Source organism: Schistocerca gregaria, chromosome 2 (assembly GCF_023897955.1).
Source record: "Schistocerca gregaria isolate iqSchGreg1 chromosome 2, iqSchGreg1.2, whole genome shotgun sequence".
Lineage (NCBI taxonomy): Eukaryota > Metazoa > Arthropoda > Insecta > Orthoptera > Acrididae > Schistocerca > Schistocerca gregaria.
The window spans coordinates 466,738,714-466,759,076 of record NC_064921.1 but is presented as its reverse complement, the minus strand read 5'-3'; the positions used below and the strand labels follow the sequence as shown (position 1 = coordinate 466,759,076).

General features: G+C 38.1%; 1 protein-coding gene across 2 annotated transcripts; it reads right to left on the bottom strand.

Moving 5' to 3' along the window:
* Positions 1–276: 276 nt before the first annotated feature.
* LOC126326152 (probable N-acetyltransferase camello) lies at positions 277–19,764 on the bottom strand. Of its 2 annotated transcripts, none has more exons than XM_049995568.1 (3): positions 19,585–19,764; positions 19,086–19,486; positions 277–1,271 (listed from the first exon to the last, which is right to left on the bottom strand). In XM_049995568.1, the coding sequence occupies exons 2-3, from the start codon at positions 19,467–19,469 to the stop codon at positions 894–896; spliced, it is 762 nt and encodes a 253-aa protein (XP_049851525.1). In that variant the 5' UTR covers positions 19,470–19,486; positions 19,585–19,764; the 3' UTR covers positions 277–893. The 2 variants fall into 2 exon arrangements, with proteins under 2 accessions (XP_049851525.1, XP_049851526.1); XM_049995569.1 differs by having other exon boundaries at positions 19,644–19,764.
* Between the last annotated feature and the right edge of the window lie 599 nt (positions 19,765–20,363).

Below are 20,363 nucleotides of genomic sequence, written 5' to 3'. Positions count from 1 at the left end.
TAATTCAAGCCTAGAAATAAAAAGGCACAAAGGACATGTAAAAATAGCACATTCAGTGAATGTTTAGTTAAACATTATGCAAAAAGTAGACCATAATCTCCACTAACTTGTTTGCCTGTGAATGCACAAAGTTATGAAAATTCTCTGCTGCTAAAATTACTACATATCATAAAGCAACAAGAACTAGTCTATTTATCTTTATTTCAGGCACATAAATTAGAACAAGGATTATGCTGGATATTTTTATTTATTTTGTATGAGATAATGTAGAAGTAATATTTTTCTTATCAATCATTTATTTTCTAGAAACAGTACAAATAACTCAGTGTTAATATAGCGACCTAAAAACAAAAACACACTGGATCAATAACTGCTCAAACACTAATATACAAAAATACTTAATAGAAATCAACAATATACACAACTGAAAAGGTCAAGAGATTATAAGCAGCCTGACGAAGTACTTAGGTGATTATAGTTTGGCAGAACATTTTAACTGAGATTCTGTCAGTCAACCAATGATCAAAGGACGGCATTTATAAGAAGGTACCATTACAATTAATCTACTTTCTGATTAAAACCACTGAGAGTTGAGAATACCAAGTGAAAGCACCACTCATATCCTGTCAACATTCCTCATAAAGGAAGTCTTTTCTGGGTGCCTCTACTTAAATTTTAAATGTATAAATAAGCTGTAGAATGCAGCAACCTCACTGCCACTGATAATGTAGCCTTTTTCCACTCCTCCCGTCACTAACAAAATAATTATTGCTCTTTAGGCCTGTAATTCATCACTTGACAACACTGAGTAGTAGCTGTCAGAAGGAGTAAATAGAAACAATACACTATTGGCAGACAATTTATAGCATCACACACTAAGACAACTTATAGTATCATGCACTAAGACAGTCAGTCTTTTTAGTCATTGAATACATCATCACCGTAACAAGACTGCCGATTATTTGTCTATGATAAATTTGTTTGGTCTCAAAACCTTTTTTAAAATACAGAGCTCCTGCCTCAGAATGGCATTCTGTTGTAACAAGCTCTGCTGTTTTATAACCTCTTTCACTGCAGAAACTCAGTGCACGATCTACAAGAGCAGATCCAATACCCTTACGTCGGTAATCACTGCTAACTGCTAGGCGACGTATCCATGCAGCATTATCAGTAGTTCGACATCGCATCACAGCTATGGTACCCACTACTCGTCGCTGATAGCCACCAAGAGCATTTAGCTGATCATGTTCAGTTGCTAACCTATATTTAACCTGAAGAAAAAAATACATATATTTACAAATGACGGTAATGAAGCAAAACTACAAAATGTAAAGCAAACAATCAATGTACAAGTAAACACATCTATTTCAATAAGCTGACTTGAAAGAAGTAATCAGGAAAACTGTATTGGAAGTAGTCTGGTGTCAAACAATAAAATGTTGTACACAGATGGTTACGGTTAAATTGTCGGAAGAGAGAATTGGATATCTGAGCTACAAGGAAGGAAAGTAATGTATCACAGAATTATAAATATGGACTCAATCAGTGTTTAGAGAGAAACTGAAGAATGAGAAAAAGGGGGGGGGGGGGGGGAGGTACACGATTTACAAAGACAGCAGTCTTGGTGAAAAGTTTAACTCTTTCTTAAACACTTTAAGAACACAGAAACACAACTCGGTGACATCACTAAACAAGAAAATTTCATTATCCAAATGAAACTAATTTCCCACAAAACAGATTACCATGTATAATATACTGGAATCACTGGCTGCCTACTTTAACAACTACTTCAGTAAACATTACTGTATTAGCAAAACTACAACTGTTAAAGATATTACAAATTCTTCAGCTTACTATATAAATTCAAAACCTCTAAGCTAACATGATGTTTCTATCAGAATATTATAATATTGTATTGACTTGATGCTACTGCCCTTAATCTAGTTTAATAATCAGCAACTCATTTTCCTGATACTCTTAAATATGCTGTAGTGACACTTATCAACACTGTAGATAACCCAATTACCTCTACTTGCAGACCAAATTCTCTTTTTCCAATCTTTTGAACAGGTTTGAGGAAGCAGCCTATGATAAAATACTAAACTCCCACTAATATGACCCTCAGTAGTACAGCCTCTCAGTAATCCAGCCCACATCCAGCCTCTAGTGGCTCAAGCAGAAATGACATGTACAATGATGAATTCTCATGTGCAACAATTTCATTAGTTAATTACAAAATCAGACAATCCTACACATTTGAAATTGTGGCTTTCTTTATGGTTCAGTATCAAGGATTCTAAAAGCAAACACATTATGCTACACCTCAAGCAGAAACTCAAAATTAGAGAAGAGCTGAACTGAGGTTTTCCGCAGAAAGCCTTTGCTGCTGAGTACAATGTTGTATGATAAACTATTTATGAACAAACTTTAACAGCCAAAGAGATAATGAAAAGCCTACATGAACATTATGATGAAAGTCGTGATAAACAGCAAAACAGGAAGAGACAACACAAAGATCTCTCACACTGCTGGTGCTGAAGCTGCAGACATCTTCCTGCAGTACATTATGCAACAATCAGAAACATGCAGTACTGATGTAATGCTTGGAAGCCATTGTGTGATGAAGCATATTGCCATTGGGCATCATCATTGTGATAACTAAACATTTGGGACACATTTCATAGTAAGTGATAGTACTGTATATGTACACACTCAAGGACTAAATTTTCTATTAAAATGGATGTATCTTTGTAATATAACAAAGTATTATCTCTATGTGTTGACACTAAATTTAAGACACTTCCATTAACCTGGCACTTATGCTAATCAGCAGCCATATGTACAAGGAATGGCTGGATTAACAAGAATCTAGTGTACAATGAATATCTGAGGAGACCTAGTCAACTGCCTCTGTTTGGTTTTCGTAAACAATTCTCTTTTAATTCTGCTGAACGTATCAGTGGATATAATATCAGTCGATATAATTATGTGTACATCCGGTGAGATCACTTGGAACATTGTAGAGGAATCCCTCCATCAGTGCCTGGTTACACGGCAAAACCACTGCAGTGGACCCTCATAACTTCACTTGTTAACCACCTGTCATTTACAGCAAGATCTCTGGTGTGTCTACTGAAAATGGCACTGTGCTATGAGGCTTTCTCTGGATCACAATATGGACTTTGTCTTTACCTGCCATCATGATTTGGCTACTGTATGGACTAGCCTGTCTGCCAACTGTAGGACTGTCTTTGAACACCATTGAATAGACGGTTGTGTTTTCAGTGAACAAACCAACAGCTTATGAGTAAATTAATAGCATGTTTCATAACAGAATGCTCCATAGTCAAACCTACAAAGTGTTTTCTGGCACTGATATGCAAGTTATTCAACAAACTTTCGGAGTACTGAATTAATATGAAATAGCCATACCTAGAAGCCTTTTGCTTTGTGTATTTCCACAGAAATTGTTACTGTCTGTGATTTAATTGCATATAAATTGTGCTTAGTAAAATTTGTGTTGTTGAAGAAGCAAACATGCAACCCACCTGCTTCTGAATAAGACCCATCATGTTATTTTGCCGAGCATTTCAACCACAATGGACAAGCAGTCTTTCGAGCTCTGGAAATGACTGCTTAAGTAGCAGCACAAGCTCATACAGAAGCTGACAGATCTGGAACATCTACAATCACTTCCAGAAATCCCACTTTTCCAGGTGTTCAATGAAGCTCGAGATGACTAACAAGTGTATCAAAAGTATTTAGGTCTTGGTGTCCAATTCCACACAAATGACCTCAAATGGTTTGGAATGGCCTATCGTGTTTGCTTCTAAGACGATCATCACGGCATAAGAAAATTATTTCCTGGCACAAATGGGAGGTACTGGCAATTGTCTTTAGCATCCAGAAGTTCTGCATTTTCTCGTATGGCAAAAAATTTCATCAGGTCACAGGTCATAAACCTTTGCTGACCATATTTGCCCATGTCAAAGCTGCCAGAACAAGTATCTCAAAGGTTATGGCCTCACTTGTGAACCAGCCAATGTTTAAAGCAAGCTCTTAAGTGTGCTTATTGATGGTCACCCCTGTACTAGATGGTTTTTCTCCTAAGCTGTGATTTGGACTTTGTTGTTACCTACTGACGACATACGGCTAATTCACAGGCTTGGCTACTTGCCTCATGCAGGAGTGTCTTCGCACACCATTCTAATGACTGTTGTTTTTTCAGTGAATGAACGAACCAACATCACACAGGTGCGTGAGTGCTTCAAGATCAAACCCACGAACAGTTCTTTCCAGCTCTGGCACGTACACTGATCAGCCACCTATCTAATAGCCTGTATGTCCACCTTCGGCATGGAAAACAGCAGTGATGTGTCACGGCATGGAAGCGATATGACCTTGGTAGGTCACTGGAGAGAGTTGGCATCATACCTGCACACACAAGTCACCTAATTCACGTAAATTTCAGAGAGAGGCAGGATGTTCAATAAGCTCTGACACAACGTTCAGTCACATCGCAGATGTGTTTGAAAGTGTTCAGATCTGGTAAATTGGGAGGAGGGGGGGGGGGGGGGGGGAAGAAAGGGGGGGGGCAGCACATCAATTGGAACTTGCCACTGTGTTCATCAAAAAACTAGATCACACCCCCGGCCTTGTGACATCGCACATTATCTTGTTGAAAATGCCACTGTGTCAAGAAACATGATCTTCATAAAGAGTTGTACATGGTCTGCAACCAGGGTATAATACTCCTTGGCCGCCATGGTGCCTTGCCCAAGCTCAACTAGACCCACGGATGACCATGTGAACATTCGCCAGAGCATAATGAAGCTGCTCCCAGCGTGTCTGTCCTTCAGTACATGTGACAAAGAATTGTTCCACTGGAAGAGGATGGATTTGTGCCCTTTCACTGGCATGATGAAGAACGTATCAGAATCCATCAAACCATGCAACACTCCGACACTGCACCAATGTCTAGTGCCAATGGTCACATGCCCATTTCAGTCTTACTTGCTGGTTTCATTATGTTAACAGGGGCACACACATGGATCGTTGGCTGTAGTGACCCATTGTTAGGAGTGTTCGGTGCACTGTGTGTTCACACACACTCATACTCTGCCCAGCATTGAAGTTTGATATTAGTTCCACTACAGTTCACTGTTCTGCTTTAACAGTCTTTGCAGCCTACAATGTCTGACATCTGCAATGAGGGGTGGCCACCCAACCTCACGATATCTGTACGTGGTTTCATCTTGGTTTTGCCACATGTTGAAGACACTCACCACAGCATTCCTCAAACACTCAACAAATACTACTGTTACTGAAATGCTCATGTCAAACCTCTTGGCCATCACAATCTGCCGTTGGTCAGACTCTGATACATTGCGCGCCTTCCCCACTGTATACATGGACAGCATGCTCACTGATACTATATGCACTGCGCATGTGTCTAGCAGTCATTCCTCACCAGGTGACACTGCTATCGCCTGGACAGATTTATATTGATAGTAAGTCAATGGTCATCATGTTCTGGCTGATCAGTGTAAGTTGTTCTGTAAACTTCCACAATACTTTACTGACCACAAGTAGCTCATCTTCAAAATTCTTTTGTTTTGTTTACTGTGGTTAATAAAATCATTCTTACAACAGATTCCTCATAGGGAAAGCAACACAAGACCTCAACAAACTAAGGCCTGACACATCATTGGTTATTCTGAAGCTTTGATAGATTCTTTGGCAAACTAAAATTTAATGTCATTAATGATATTTCTCTTGCACGGATAAAGTTATAACAGAAAACAATAGGGTCACATTGACAGACTATGTCACAGGTGTGTAATTAATCTCATATCTACTAAAGAGACTGCCTACACTATATTCATTCGCCCGTCCTCTTCTGCAGTACTGCTGTACAGTACGGGATCCTTATCGGATAAAATTGAACGACAACAATGAAAAATTTCAAAGAAGGGCAGCTTGTTTTGTATTACTGTTGAGTAGGAGAGAGAGTCGCATATATAAATAAGATAGGGTGACAATCATTAAAAGAAAGGTGTTTATCATTGTGGAGAGGCCTCTTCACTTTCAATCACCAACTTTTTTTTATGTAATTGCAAAAATATTTTGTTGGATGAAGCCCAACTACAAAGGGAGAAATGATCATGGTAATAAAATAAGAGAAATCAGAGCTCACATGGGAAGATTTAAGTGTTGATATATCCCTCGTGCTTTCCCAGAGTGGAACATTAGAGAAATAATGTGAAACTGATTTGATGAACACACAACCAAGCACTTAAGTGTAAATCGCAGAACAGTCTAGTAGATGTAGATGCCTGGGGAAACATTATGTGTGGGGTGCCACACGAATCAGTACTGAATCCACTCTGTGTTTAAATCTACATAAATGATGTTCCCATGACTTTAAAGGGTATTTCAAAACGGTAATGTTTACTGATGACACAAGTATTCTATCCAGTATCCAAAGTTAATGCCATCATACACAGCTGAGATAATAGATGGCCTACGAGTGTTTCACAGTCAACATTTTAAATCTTAATTTCATGTCCTGGTGTTACCAGGAGGAGGGGACATTAATGGTGAAACACTACACAAAACAACCTCACCACCTTGGAGGAAGATAGCATTCCAGCTGGGCCCCAGATATAGTGGGAGGGTCAATTATTGGACTAACCAATTGGTATTGTAAAAAAACTGGAGGGTTCCTACGCGCGCACACACGCGCACGCCCACGCCCACGCGCACGCACACACGCACACACACAGTTATTGGATTGGGATGGATGCTACGGAAAATTACCCTGGCCTACAAATAAAGGACTTCAAACAGAAACATGGAATTTAAGAACACTATACACTGCAGGACGGACAAAAATACTTGATGAAGAGCTAACGGAGAACAAGATGGATATTACAGACCTGCAGCAGATAAGATGGCCTGGGCAAGACATGTACAGAGAGAAAATCTATACAATCATACATAGCATAAACAAACATGGTCACCATATATTTGCAACAGGATTTGCAGTGCTTAAGAAAATAATAGTAAAATGTGATGACACTATAAAATGTCAATGAAAGGATATGTTACATCAGAATCAAACGTAAATACAGAAACATCTCATTGTTAAGTGTTCACACCAAACTGAAGACATGAAGGAAGACATAAAAGACGAATTCTGTGATGCCTTGGACCAGATGTGGTCCAGATTACTACAGTATGATGTCAAAATTGTGCTGGAAGGCTTAAATGCCAAAATAGGACAAGAACATCAATGGCAACCATATATAGGCATGTTCAGTTTTTACACTGAATCAAATGATAATCATCAACTTCGCCACATCTGGAAACATGAAAATAGTCAGTACATCATTTCCCCATAAAGATATACACAAAGCAACATGGATCTCACTAGGAACCAAACAGATCGTGTGTTGATAGAGAAAAAACATAAAAAGACAGTAACAGATGTTACGACAATGAGGGGGGTCGAGGTAGGATCACACCATTCTCATGTGTTATTACAGATGAAACAATCATTACTAAGACAACCAAGTAAGAGCAACAATGGCAAAAAAAACAAGGATTAGATGTGAAAAGGCTAAAATAAGAGCCGATTAAAAAGTTTGTGATTAAGCTTATGAATGGATAAACATAATTAGAGAACAAAAGCAATAGGAAAGAAGGTGAAGATATCAGTACAAAATGGGACAAGATAACAACATTTACAAAGGAAACAGCATAGGAACTGCTAGGAGATAAAAAATATCAATATCAAGTGCAAACCAAGGTTCAATGAAAATTGTAGAAAAACAATTCAGAAACTGGAAGGCAGCCAGACAGGCCAATGATTAACAATGTTGTGTTGTTGTTGTCTTCAGTCCTGAGACTGGTTTGATGCAGCTCTCCATGCTACTCTATCCTGTGCAAGCTTCTTCATCTCCCAGTACCTACATCCTTCTGAATCTGCTTGGAGTATTCATCTCTTGGTCTCCATCTACGATTTTTACCCTCCACACTGCCCTCCAATGCTAAATTTGTGATCCCTTGATGCCTCAAAACATGTCCTACCAACCGATCCCTTCTTCTAGTCAAGTTGTGCCACAAACTTCTCTTCTCCCCAATCCTATTCAATACCTCCTCATTAGTTACGTGATCTATCCACCTTATCTTCAGTATTCTTCTGTAGCACCACATTTCGAAAGCTTCTATTCTCTTCTTGTTCAAACTAGTTATCGTCCATGTTTCACTTCCATACATGGCTACACTCCAAACAAATACTTTCCGAAACGACTTCCTGATACATAAATCTATATTTAATGTTAACAAATTTCTCTTCTTCAGAAATGCTTTCCTTGCCATTGCCAGTCTACATTTTATATCCTCTCTACTTCGACCATCATCAGTTATTTTACTTCCTAAATAGCAAAACTCCTTTACTACTTTAAGTGTCTCATTTCCTAATCTAATTTCCTCAGTATCACCCGATTTAATTTGACTACATTCCATTATCCTCGTTTTGCTTTTCTTGATGTTCATCTTATATCCTCCTTTCAAGATGCTGTCCATTCCGTTCAACTGCTCTTCCAAGTCCTTTGCCGTCTCTGACAGAATTACAATGTCATCGGCAAACCTCAAAGTTTTTATTTATTCTCCATGGATTTTAATACCGACCCCGAATTTTTCTTTGTTTCCTTTACTGCTTGCTCAATATACAGATTGAATAACATCGGGGACAGGCTACAACACCTGTCTCACTCCCTTCCCAACCGCTACTTCCATTTCATGCCCCTCGACTTTTATAACTGCCATCTGGTTTCTGTACAAATTGTAAATAGCCTTTCGCTCCCTGTATTTTACCCCTGCCACCTTCAGAATTTGAAAGAGAGTATTCCAGTCAACATTGTCAAAAGCTTTCTCTAAGTCTACAAATGCTAGAAACGTAGGTTTGCCCTTCCTTAATCTAGCTCCTAAGATAAGTCGTAGGGTCAGTATTGCCTCACGTGTTCCAACATTTCTACGGAATCCAAACTGATCCTCCCCGAGGTCCGCATCTACCAGTTTTTCCATTCGTCTGTAAAGAATACGCATTAGTATTTTGCAGCTGTGACATATTAAACTGATAGTTCGGTAATTTTCACATCTGTCAGCACCTGCTTTCTTTGGGATTGGAATTATTATATTCTTCTTGAAGTCTGAGGGTATTTCGCCTGTCTCATACATCTTGCTCACCAGCTGGTAAAGTTTTGTCATGACTGGCTCTCCCAAGGCCATCAGTAGTTCTAATGGAATGTTGTCTACTCCGGGGGCCTTGTTTCGACTCAGGTCTTTCAGTGCTCTGTCAAACTCTTCACGCAGTATCTTATCTCCCATTTCGTCTTCATCTACATCCTCTTCCATTTCCATAAATTCCATAATATAACAATAACAAATATGAAAACCAAATAAAATACATAGCAATCACAAGATAAATGAAGAAAACAATCACGCAAGAAGAAAATATCATTCATAACTAAACAGATAGACAAAGCGGAGGAGGACACCAGAACAATAGTAAACAGTTTTAGAGTACACTGAGTAGCTATAGAAAGAAGTACAGGGGTAAGCCTGTGATAACCAAGGATGAGAATGGCAAACTGATCACTAAAAATGAAGGGAATCTAGAGAACTGGAGGAGATACTTCAAAGAACCACTAAACAACCAGGTAGACACCTGTGATAATGAAAACATAGCAGAAAACAACCAGAAAGTACTACCATTAGTTGAAGAACAACTCTGATGGACATGGAGGAGGCAACAAAAAGACTGAAAAATGGGAAGGCCCCAGGCGTAGGCAACATATCCGCAGAGCTCATCAAAGAAGAGAGAGATACGACCTATGAATGGTCAGCCAAATTGATAAAAGAGGTGTGGAGGAAAGAAGTAAAACTAAAGGACTGGAAAACTGTAGCTGTATGTCCCATATAAACAAAGAGAGGTTGACACAAAACTACAGAGAGATATCTCTACTATCCACATGCTATAAAATGACACAAATTTAGGCCAATTCACACTGTGCGTCACGGCACCGTCGCCCCAAGGCACTGTCCTATCAAGGTGCATTCACACTGTATCTCACGTCTAGTCACATGGTCTCAACTTGCATTGCTGTCCTCAACTTTCTTTTTTTTCTTTCTTCTCTCTTTCTTTTTTTTTCTTTTTTTTTTTTTGGCGGGAATTGCGATCTTCACAAGATGATTTTTCAACTGTTTTTATGAATGAATTGCACATACACAATGCAGCAGCATACATGGATGATGGTGTGCACATCTGTATGAAAATGATATTCATTGGACTCAAATGGTTTCCAGCTTGCAAGGATAACTTGTATATTAGAGAGAAGGGAGACAGAAGTGCAAAACAACACAAAGAAAAAGTGTGGGTTCGAAAAAATGTCATTACATGGTACAGAAGGAAAATTTCACACACTAACAAGGAGCCTGGAGAAGAGGAATCTGAATTTTATATTTTGGAAAGTCGAAGGATCGTTTGTCATGTCAAATTGCACCCAGAATTACTAAAAGGAACAGTGTTACGAGCCACAATCATATCCTATGAATATCTTGTTGGTTTTAAGATTATTTTTAGTTGCTAGTCCAAAGAAAATTTCTGTGCAATAGTCATATCTCCCTCAATCCATTTCCCTTCATGATAGATAGGTTTTGTTTACATGCTGCATTTGGCTGTTAACAGTTCAAGTGCCTTATTTGTACTGGGGTTAGCTAGTGAAACCACATTAACATTGATCACTGGTGCTTGCAAAAGTGTTTCACACACAATTCAGAGAACCACTTAACGATAAATAGGCCTGCCACAAATACATATTTCAACAAACAATTTGCAGTGTTTGAAGGTTTCAGTGCATTTATTTATGTAACACTACAAATGTCTGACAACACACAAATAAAGTCCACATACTTATCCATCAAATTCTACCCACAGTGCTTTTTCTCTTCAAGTTGCAGCCATGTTGCAATCCATTTCATTCTAAAATATTAGAACGGTACCAGTACCGATAAAAATCCATTTTTTAATAAATGTAGTCAAGGACAAGTCATTTAGTATGCTCATGTTGTACAATTCAGACCGCTGTGTCACTGCTTCAATTAGTCCGTTGTCATTTATTATAAATTTTAACAAAAGAAATAACCAAAACAATAAATAGCAAATAACAAGTGATATCAATTGTGATGAAACAAAATATGGATATCAGCGCATTACCGTATATCGGGAGGGGGCCAGAGGGAGGGATGAGCTTGTGGGTCACGTGATCAGCAAAGGATAGATGACATCAGACATCAAAACTTTCCTCCAGACAAAACTTGACGGTGATCTGATGGGACAGGATGGCCAATGTGGATGCTGCCATTTGACATGCATTGCAGAATGATTACTAGGATGACATGTGAGATGGCCACTGTGAATTGGCCATTATACTGAACAGGCTGAACCCATACGCTGAAGAAATATTAGATGCAGCACAAGCGGGGTTCAGAAAGGGTAAATCAACAACCAACCAAATATTCACAATAAGACACATACTAGATAAGAACTAGGACTACAATCGGGGTACTATCTGTATGTTTATAGATATCAACAAAGCATATCACAGCATAGTGATGGAGGAGATGTGGAAGATAATAGCAGAGTGTGGGATACTGGACAAGCTCATGCAGCTAATAAAAATGTATGTGATGGAATCGAAGAGTACAATGAAAGTAAGGGGGAGGGGGGTGGGGGTTCTCACGAATATTTGAGGTAAAAACAGGAGTGAGACACGGAAAGTAAAACATTATGGAAAATCCAGTGTGTGTGTGTGTGTGTGTCCACAAATGCATTCTATCTCTGACGATGGCCTTGCTGGCTCATTTTCTGACAGCCCTTCTGTTGCGCCTATCTGTGATTCAGCATCTCCGATACATGCTGAAAATCAAGCAAAATTCACAGTAATAGAAAGAAGAGTTCACTTAAGGCCAAACCATCAGACAACTAGGAACCTAACAATACAGAAGACTGATCACTTTTGAAAATAGTGAGAAAAATGTATGGGCCAGAGAAAGAAAATGAACAGTGCAGAGTAACGAAAACATAACTCAGACAATTATACACACTATCTGACATCGTATTGGGTGTGAAAACAAAGACTCAGGTGGTACAAACAAGTAAGGGGGAGAGGGGAGAACATGGTAAAAAAGGCAATAATCGATAAAGAAGCCAAAGGAAGGAGACCACTAGGAAGGCCGAGGAGGAGATGGAAGGATAATACCATGGGAGACTATCATATAGTGGGTCTGGAAGATGAAGATGCAGCTGACAGTAAAGTGTGGAATGCTGGACTGTGTGAGGCCAAGGACTGGCTGCGGTTTGCGTCACCTGTTTAAGCAAGTAATTACTATACAAAACACTCTATGTAAATGGGTGATTGTTAAAAGGCTCCCAAGTCATATTTTTCATTTTCTGAGATAATTATATTTTTTATGTCTATACTTATTTACACACATTTCCAAGTCAAAAAGCGCCTCAGTCAAGCTTGCTTTCTACGCATTACAGCTAGCGTTTTTCTTCTGTTGGTAATACGGAAAATTTTGAAGATACATGAAAATACAAGCTCATTTCCTGTTTACAGGATGCACTATGCATCTGATAGAAACTTCACACATTTGTTATCTGAACTGTCCATCATAAAAACATACGAGTTGTATAAGGTAAAATACCCTGGTACCATTATTAAGTATCAGTTTTCTAATACATAGTTTTTTTTTTTTTTTTTTTTTTTTTTCAAGGATAATTATAACCTAAAGTTCGGAAAACCACAAAGTGATGCCTGTTACTTTTGTGAGGACAAAAAGGTGTGAATACATGGTTTTCATTGATAACATACTGCAAAAAGAATCATAACTGCAGTATTAATGGTGCACATAAGGCGAGATAAATAGTTGACATCATTCTTAATGAAATGACTAAAGAAAATGAAAACATTTTATACTCTGTATTTGACTACAATGTACATTTTCTGGACATTCTCATTCAGGAAATTTATTGCTTAAGGCAACTCAATGTCAATATTTTTGTATTTTCAACATTAAAACAGATTTTGCCCATTACTACATCTCCCAAGAAGATCAGGTCCACAAAGGAACCAGTGAAGCAGCTTTGTTCCTTTAGACTACATTAAAAATTATGTCCCCGAGATAGTTACAGAGTTACTACTCTTTTCTGATAATTGTCCCAGGCAAAACAAGTTTAGTGTTTGTCTTGCCCTAACCAATATGTGCACGTTTAACAGATGGACTTTCACACACTCCATGAAACAAAAAATCCAGCGTAATAAAATTTGCCATTATAAAATATGACAATATACACTTTCCATGTGAAGTTTGGGTGCTTATAGCTAATGCTGAGAAAAAATTTCTAAGTACAGTTACATCAGTCGAGAACGACATGATCACTGTGTGCTCTACTAGGTGGCCTACTTATCTTCAACCTCTTTTGAAAACAGACACCTTATAAGAAATGAGACAGTGCAATTTAGTATTACCAAATATTATTATTTTGAGTAGTCTCATAAACACAAACAGACTGTAAAAACAATTGGGTACATAAGATCAAGTGGTTTTCAAAGCTTTAATACCCTTATCCTCAAGAAAACTAATGAAGAATCTTTACCTAGTCAAGAAACTTATAAAAAAAAGTATTGAAAATTGCAAAAGTGAAGACTCAAAGAAAGTTATGTCATATACTGTGGAAAAACAGAAAGACTTTCATGATCAACTTTTACAGTAGCCAGCAGCTTCTGTTTCTCGCAGTGACAATGAATAAGGTTCAGAAAAACAAATCTTTGTAATGCAATAACATCCATTCAAGATTTGTGTTTGTAACATGAGCTAACATATAGCACTCATTATTTAATAAAATATCGGATACAAAACTGTACTTTAAACTTTATTGAGTGTTAAAAGGTGTACTCATTCATATAAATTTCTTGGGGTATAACTAGATAATAAGTTAAAACCGTCACCATATAGATAAACTCAGCCTGTTTTGCCCATAGTTTGTTCATTTTTATACACCATTATCTTACATAATTATCATCAGAGGTAGTAAATAAAGTATTTATTCAGCAGAAGCAAATAATAAGAATATTATGTAAAGCAGATAACTACATACTTTCAGATAGCTTTTTGACAATCTTTAAACTCCACTTGGTTCCCAGTACAACTCTTAATTGTTTTCAATTTTTCACATATATAATCAGTTTTGATTATATGGTGATTTGCATAATCACAATACCAGGCACAAAAATAAATTTCACATGGACTTTGTCTCAATGTCTAAGAGTTCAGAGTCAAATTATGTACTCTGGTTCAGTGGTACTGAAGAATTTCTCATCTAACATTAAGAGAGAAATTGAGGATCTATTGTGTCGTTACCTGGTACAATCCAAGTGTGTCATTGTGCAGCAGACCATGTAGTGTGTGAAAAATAAGACTGACACCAAGTCATTAGCCAAAAATGCACTAGTGAGCAAGTGTTATGACTGCAAATAACAATCTCAAATCAGCACCACAGAATTAGGTAAGCATCTTCTTAGCAACAATGTATACAATCAGAGTTCCAAGCTCAAACCCCAATCCTACAAAGAAAAGTAACAGCTGTATTTGGATATCAACATAATGTAGGCTTCAGCAGTGAAATATGAACTCCCATTCCAGCCGCCACACAAGATAGCCTATTTATTTCCTGGACCGATGCCGTTCCTTTAAATTATTTAAGGTAACAACTGTGATGGTTCCATTAAAAAGGACATGTCAGAGTTCCTTACATCTCTGTCTCTAAAGATCACTGTCAGCTTGACATTTATGCCAAACCTTCCACCTTCGGTTACACTGCAAGTAACAGTTATTACTGCAAATAAGTATGACGAGTAGCAATTTATTGTATCAGGCTCCTGTTACAAATATCATTATCCCAAATCGTCATGTTCATTGCTGAGCACTGTGAGCGCATGAACCAACAGTCTTCTTTTAGAGTCTACTGAAGAGGTAGACTGGAGATCTTTATATGATCCACCCACCTGCTCACGGGTCTTCCCATCGGTCTTCTTTCCTCAATCTTCCCTTCCATGATTATTTTCTGTAGATTTTCTCCATTTCTTCTCACAATATGACCGAAAAACTGGAGAATTTTTTGTTGATATGGGAAGAAAGACACTTAGAAATAGTGAGTTGCTCAAGGGGCACATTTGTTGCAGTTCATTTTATGTGCAGCATCCTGCACCAGCACCAAAGCCCAAATGCACAAATATGCTGCTGGTCTCTGGCCTTAAAGGTCCATACTTTGGAGCCATAAAAAAAGGGGGGAAAACGTGTGTTTCAACGAGCTGACCCTTCGCAGTTTTCATTATTGCTCTGTTCCACAAGATCTTTGTGAGCTCCTTCATAATCAGTCACCCTTGCATGATCCACCTTCTTATCAAATCTTCACAGTTTCCATGTCGCAAATGGATGACCCAAGATAGATGAAAATATGCACAAGTCCCAGTTTCTTTAATAGAGCTGCCAGCATGGTATCATCAGCAAATTGGTGGTTTTAACAGCTCTACCAGAAACTGAGATGCCTCTAGCTCAAATGTCAACAGCATTCCTAATAACAAGTTCTGCACAGATGATGTACAGTTAGGAGGGTGTGAGGGCAGACCGCAACACTGTGACACCTTTCGATAAATTGAAGAAATCAGACGTGCCAACACTTGTCTTCACAGCTGCAAGGTGATCATTGTATAGACTCATCCGTACTGTCAAATGTAGTGGGACACAAACTTTGCAAGCACATGGCATAGCTTCAAACAGAGAACATGGTCAAAGGCTTTCCTGCAGCCAAGGAAGTACATGGAAACAGAAACACAGAATCTTGTGACTTCCATTCAGAAGTTCCTTTGGCTTCGACAACTTACTGGTTCTGTGGATTTGTGAGGCTAAATATATGGCTTCAAATGCTGGTTCAAGATGTAGAGCAAAATTTTACTTGTGTCAGATATGAGGGCAATGTAGCTGAAGCAGTTCCTGATTAATGCTTTCTTGTGTAGGGGGATGAAGATAGACTTCTAACAGTCTTCTGGTCACTCACCTGTTTCCCATATCCTTGTACACAATAAATGCAGCATGTCAGCACTTTCCTTCCCCATTTCACATACAGTGTCCAGACCAGGTGATTTATACAAATGCATGTAAATGTAGTTATCTATAAAAACAGCAATGCAGTTTTTTCATATAAATTATAAAGTCAAAGCCTTTTTTTCCCCCAAACTAGCAGTTTTCCTAGGACTTTACTGATTACACTGCAACTGCAACAAGTCAAATAGTATTTAGCAGTGTAGCATTAGTTTATTGGCAATAAAATGTAAAGATTTGCGCTCTAAAAGTTTCTTTTCTTTTGTTAACCTATACTTCAACTCATACAACTATAAAGGCCCCTCCTTGATGATAATCACAGAACATAATGAAGGAATGAATTATGCACTACTTTGGTATCATAATACACTGGAATCAGAAACATAATTAAGGCCTTGTTGGCCAAAAGCTTATGTTGTTACAGTCTTTTTGTTGTACCTAACTGCAACTCAGCATCTCCACTGTATGGTGAATACCAAATATCCTTTTCATAATATTGTTGCCTTTCAAAATGAAGTCAGTACAAGCAATAACCCACAGAGAACGCCAAGATTCAATGTGCTTTTAAAATGAGGTATTTATCTGGGTCAGAAGTATGTTTTGAGAAGAACATTCCCTCATTCACAGCCATCAAATGTGCTGCGATTAATCCCAAAACACACCATTAGTTTGCAGAGCAGAAAAGGAGGACATGGTCATACCTTCTGTTTTTTTTTTTTTTTTTTTTTTTTTGTTTTTTTTTTTTTTTTTTTTTTTTTTTACCATTCCTAACGATGCAGCAAATTTCTACAGTAACTCACATTCCGCAAGTGGTGAAGAGTATCAAGATCATGAAAGCTCATGGAGAATTTATGATGAAGAGCTCCCTGAAGTTGTTTAGAAGGAAAAAAAGAATTATTATTTTAAGGCTTTAAAGTAAAAAACAGGTATTTAATATTCATTATCACTGATATAGTTTGAGCACAAAGCAAGTATTGAAAAAGAAAAATTATTTTCTATTCCCTGCAGTTTATAGACCATCAAAAATACTGTGTATCATATGCAAAGACTACCTTAAAACATATTGAAATTTGCTAATTGTAAAAGATTTTGCCCTCCCAACCAGCTACTTATTAAATAAATGTGTCTGCTGTAAAATTTCATTTTTTGGGTAAAGCAAGTTTAGCAAAAACCCCCCAAAAAAGAAAAATCATCAGGATTTGAAATAAATATCAATATGTGTCTGTCTGATTAATGCAACTGAGACAGGAAAATACAATAACTGTAGTGAGCTGTTGTTTTTTTATTTATAGCAATTTAGCCACATAAATGTGTGACTTTGGTGACGAGAGATACTTTTGCAGTACAGTAACAGATTGCAATTCAGGTAACTCTGGTGATTACAGATATAGATAGTGTAATCATAAAGTGGATGGAGCTGAAACACAAAATCTGTTACCCCAAATTCACTTCACATGAAATCCGGTCAGATATGTGCAAACACACATGATATAGCAATTGTGGCAGAAAAGTAGAAATTGACAAAAGCACATGAAAAAAAGGAAAAAAATTGGACTTGCTGTAAATGAACACAAGACAAAATATATAGTAATATCCATTTCTAAAGTGTGATTAACACTACACGACGGCCTCTAATACTGTAAAGCTGTCAGTTGCTTCCATTGCCTTGGTGCTCTTTTAACCTGCAATAATAATGCAAGGAATTTATTTAAAAAATTATACAAGGAGCAAACACAGCTTATTACGCAAGCTTACAGTATTTAAGAATCATCTAATTACAACAACAACCAGTTAAGAGTATGCTATACCCTAGTATGACCAGTTGCTACGAATGGATCACAAAAGGGTATGATGACAGAAGCAGACACGAACAACCTCAGGGAATTTGAAACAAAAACCCAGTGAAAAATTTATGGGCCTGTGAGATGAAGATGACTGGATAGTAGGGTACAACACAACATAAGAGAGTAGGGTACAACCATGATATAGAAGAGCATGTAGAAGGGGACAGTATAACAAAATGTATAGAACCTCACAGAATATGATGATTAAAACATATGGAGAAGATGGCAAGATTTCCAAATGAATAATGAAAGGCAGACTGTATTCAACCAGATGGTGTGGCCGATCAAGATGACTAGACAACGTGTCAGCTGACCTCACCAACTTGGTGATGCAGGAATGGAAGAGAAATGCACAGATGTATGGAGGCAAGTTGCATTGGGGACTGCAGTGTCACAGAAAAAGTTCATCAGATGTATGGAGGCAGGTTGCATTGGGGACTGTAGTGTCACAGAAAAAGTTGATATTCACTTCACCGATCAACACATGTCCACAGCGAATTTTTTTTACAAACTAGTACCTAGGCACTCCCATTTTACACAAAACCAAAGATACAGACAGTGAAATCCTCCACTCATCAGACAGTATGAAGCAAAAGGAAACTCTGGACAGAGTATGTGCAATTACCCACTGAACATCTATTGTGTATTCATACAAGCTTTCTGATATGAGAACTCCCACAAATGCGTAATCTGCTTTATTCGCAGTGGTGTAAATCTTAAAAATGTGTGGTCTGTCAAGTAACTCTTTAAACTGGTAACGCCACTAATCAGTAAAACAACATTACATACTTGGAAGCTAGAATTCATTCACAGCCTACCTTCGTAACAGGTACTCACACAGAAGCATAGAAATTTAAGTTACTGTTCATCAGAAAGAATTATTGCTACATGTAAGTTGTGTCGGCAATACTGGCTAACAATTCTTTTGTTATAGCGGCTACCAATGTTCAAACAGATACATAAACTGGGTGAGCGTCTACTTTGTTAAAAAATGTTATCAAAATTTTGTACCTCTGATTTCGGTTTCAACGTGTTGGACAACGGTTCGTGGACCTCTGCAACCCAGAATCCGGTATCACGGGACGACATGTATACTCGGGGAATATCTGCTATTTCCTGGCTGACTTCCATGGCCCTCATGACATGGGCAAAGTAGATGCCTCCATACACGATGAAAATTACACTTGCTGGCACCGTAAGAAAGCAAATACGAAATGGAATGCCGACAAAAATAAACAGAAGGGCCGACACAAGAATAATTGACTGAAATGTTATTTCCCGTAACAATCCAGCAAAAAATGCCGTGTTGACTGTTGACATTATCCCTTCCTTCACAATTTCTTGGCACTGTAATTGGTCTCCAGGTTGATAATACCGAATAACAACTGTTCCCATTTTTATAACGTCAGTAACTGAAACAAAAATGCCAAATTATATTAAAATAATCGATCATTGCAGAAATTATTTTCTTTTGCAGCAAATTCATTCGCAAGCTTCATGCCAGCAGTACCCAAGTTCTGCCTTCTGAAACCTCTAGGCCTGAACTAGATATTATTTTCTACGAGTTACCATTCGAAACCTCGAATTAAAACAACATCCAAGCTATAATTCAAACAAAACTAAATATTTGTATACACCCAACATCCCATTCACACAGTCAAAACAAGCGCACAATCCGATATATACTACATGCGATGGGTCGTTCGCCGTACTCATATCGACTATGACACAGCTGTGAGAGTCGGTTGCATCGATATATGTGACTGATTGAAGGATGAAAGGACACGGGAGCACGAAAGAAACTGATATAGGCACACGCATTCAAATACAGAGATATGTAAACAGGCAGAATACAGCACTGCGGCCGGCAAGTCCTATATAAGATAACAAGTGTCTGCCACAGTTGTCAGATCGGTTACTGCTGCTACAATGGCAGGCTATCAAGATTCAAGTGAATCTGAAAGTTGTGTTACAGTCGTCGCTCGAGCGATGGGACACAGCATCTCCAAGGCAGCGAGGAAGTGGGGTTTTTCCAGTACGACCATTCCACGAGTGTACCGTGAATATAAGGAATCCGGTAAAACATCAAATCTCCGAAATCACTGCGGCCAGAAAAAGATCCTGCAAGAACGAGATCAATGACGACTGAAAAGGATCCCTTAACGTGACAGAAGTGCAACCCTTCCGCAAATTGCTGCAGATTTCAACGCATGGCCATCAACAAGTGTCAGTGTGCAACCCTTTCAACGAAATGTAATCGGTATGGGCTTTCGGAATCGAAGACCCAAT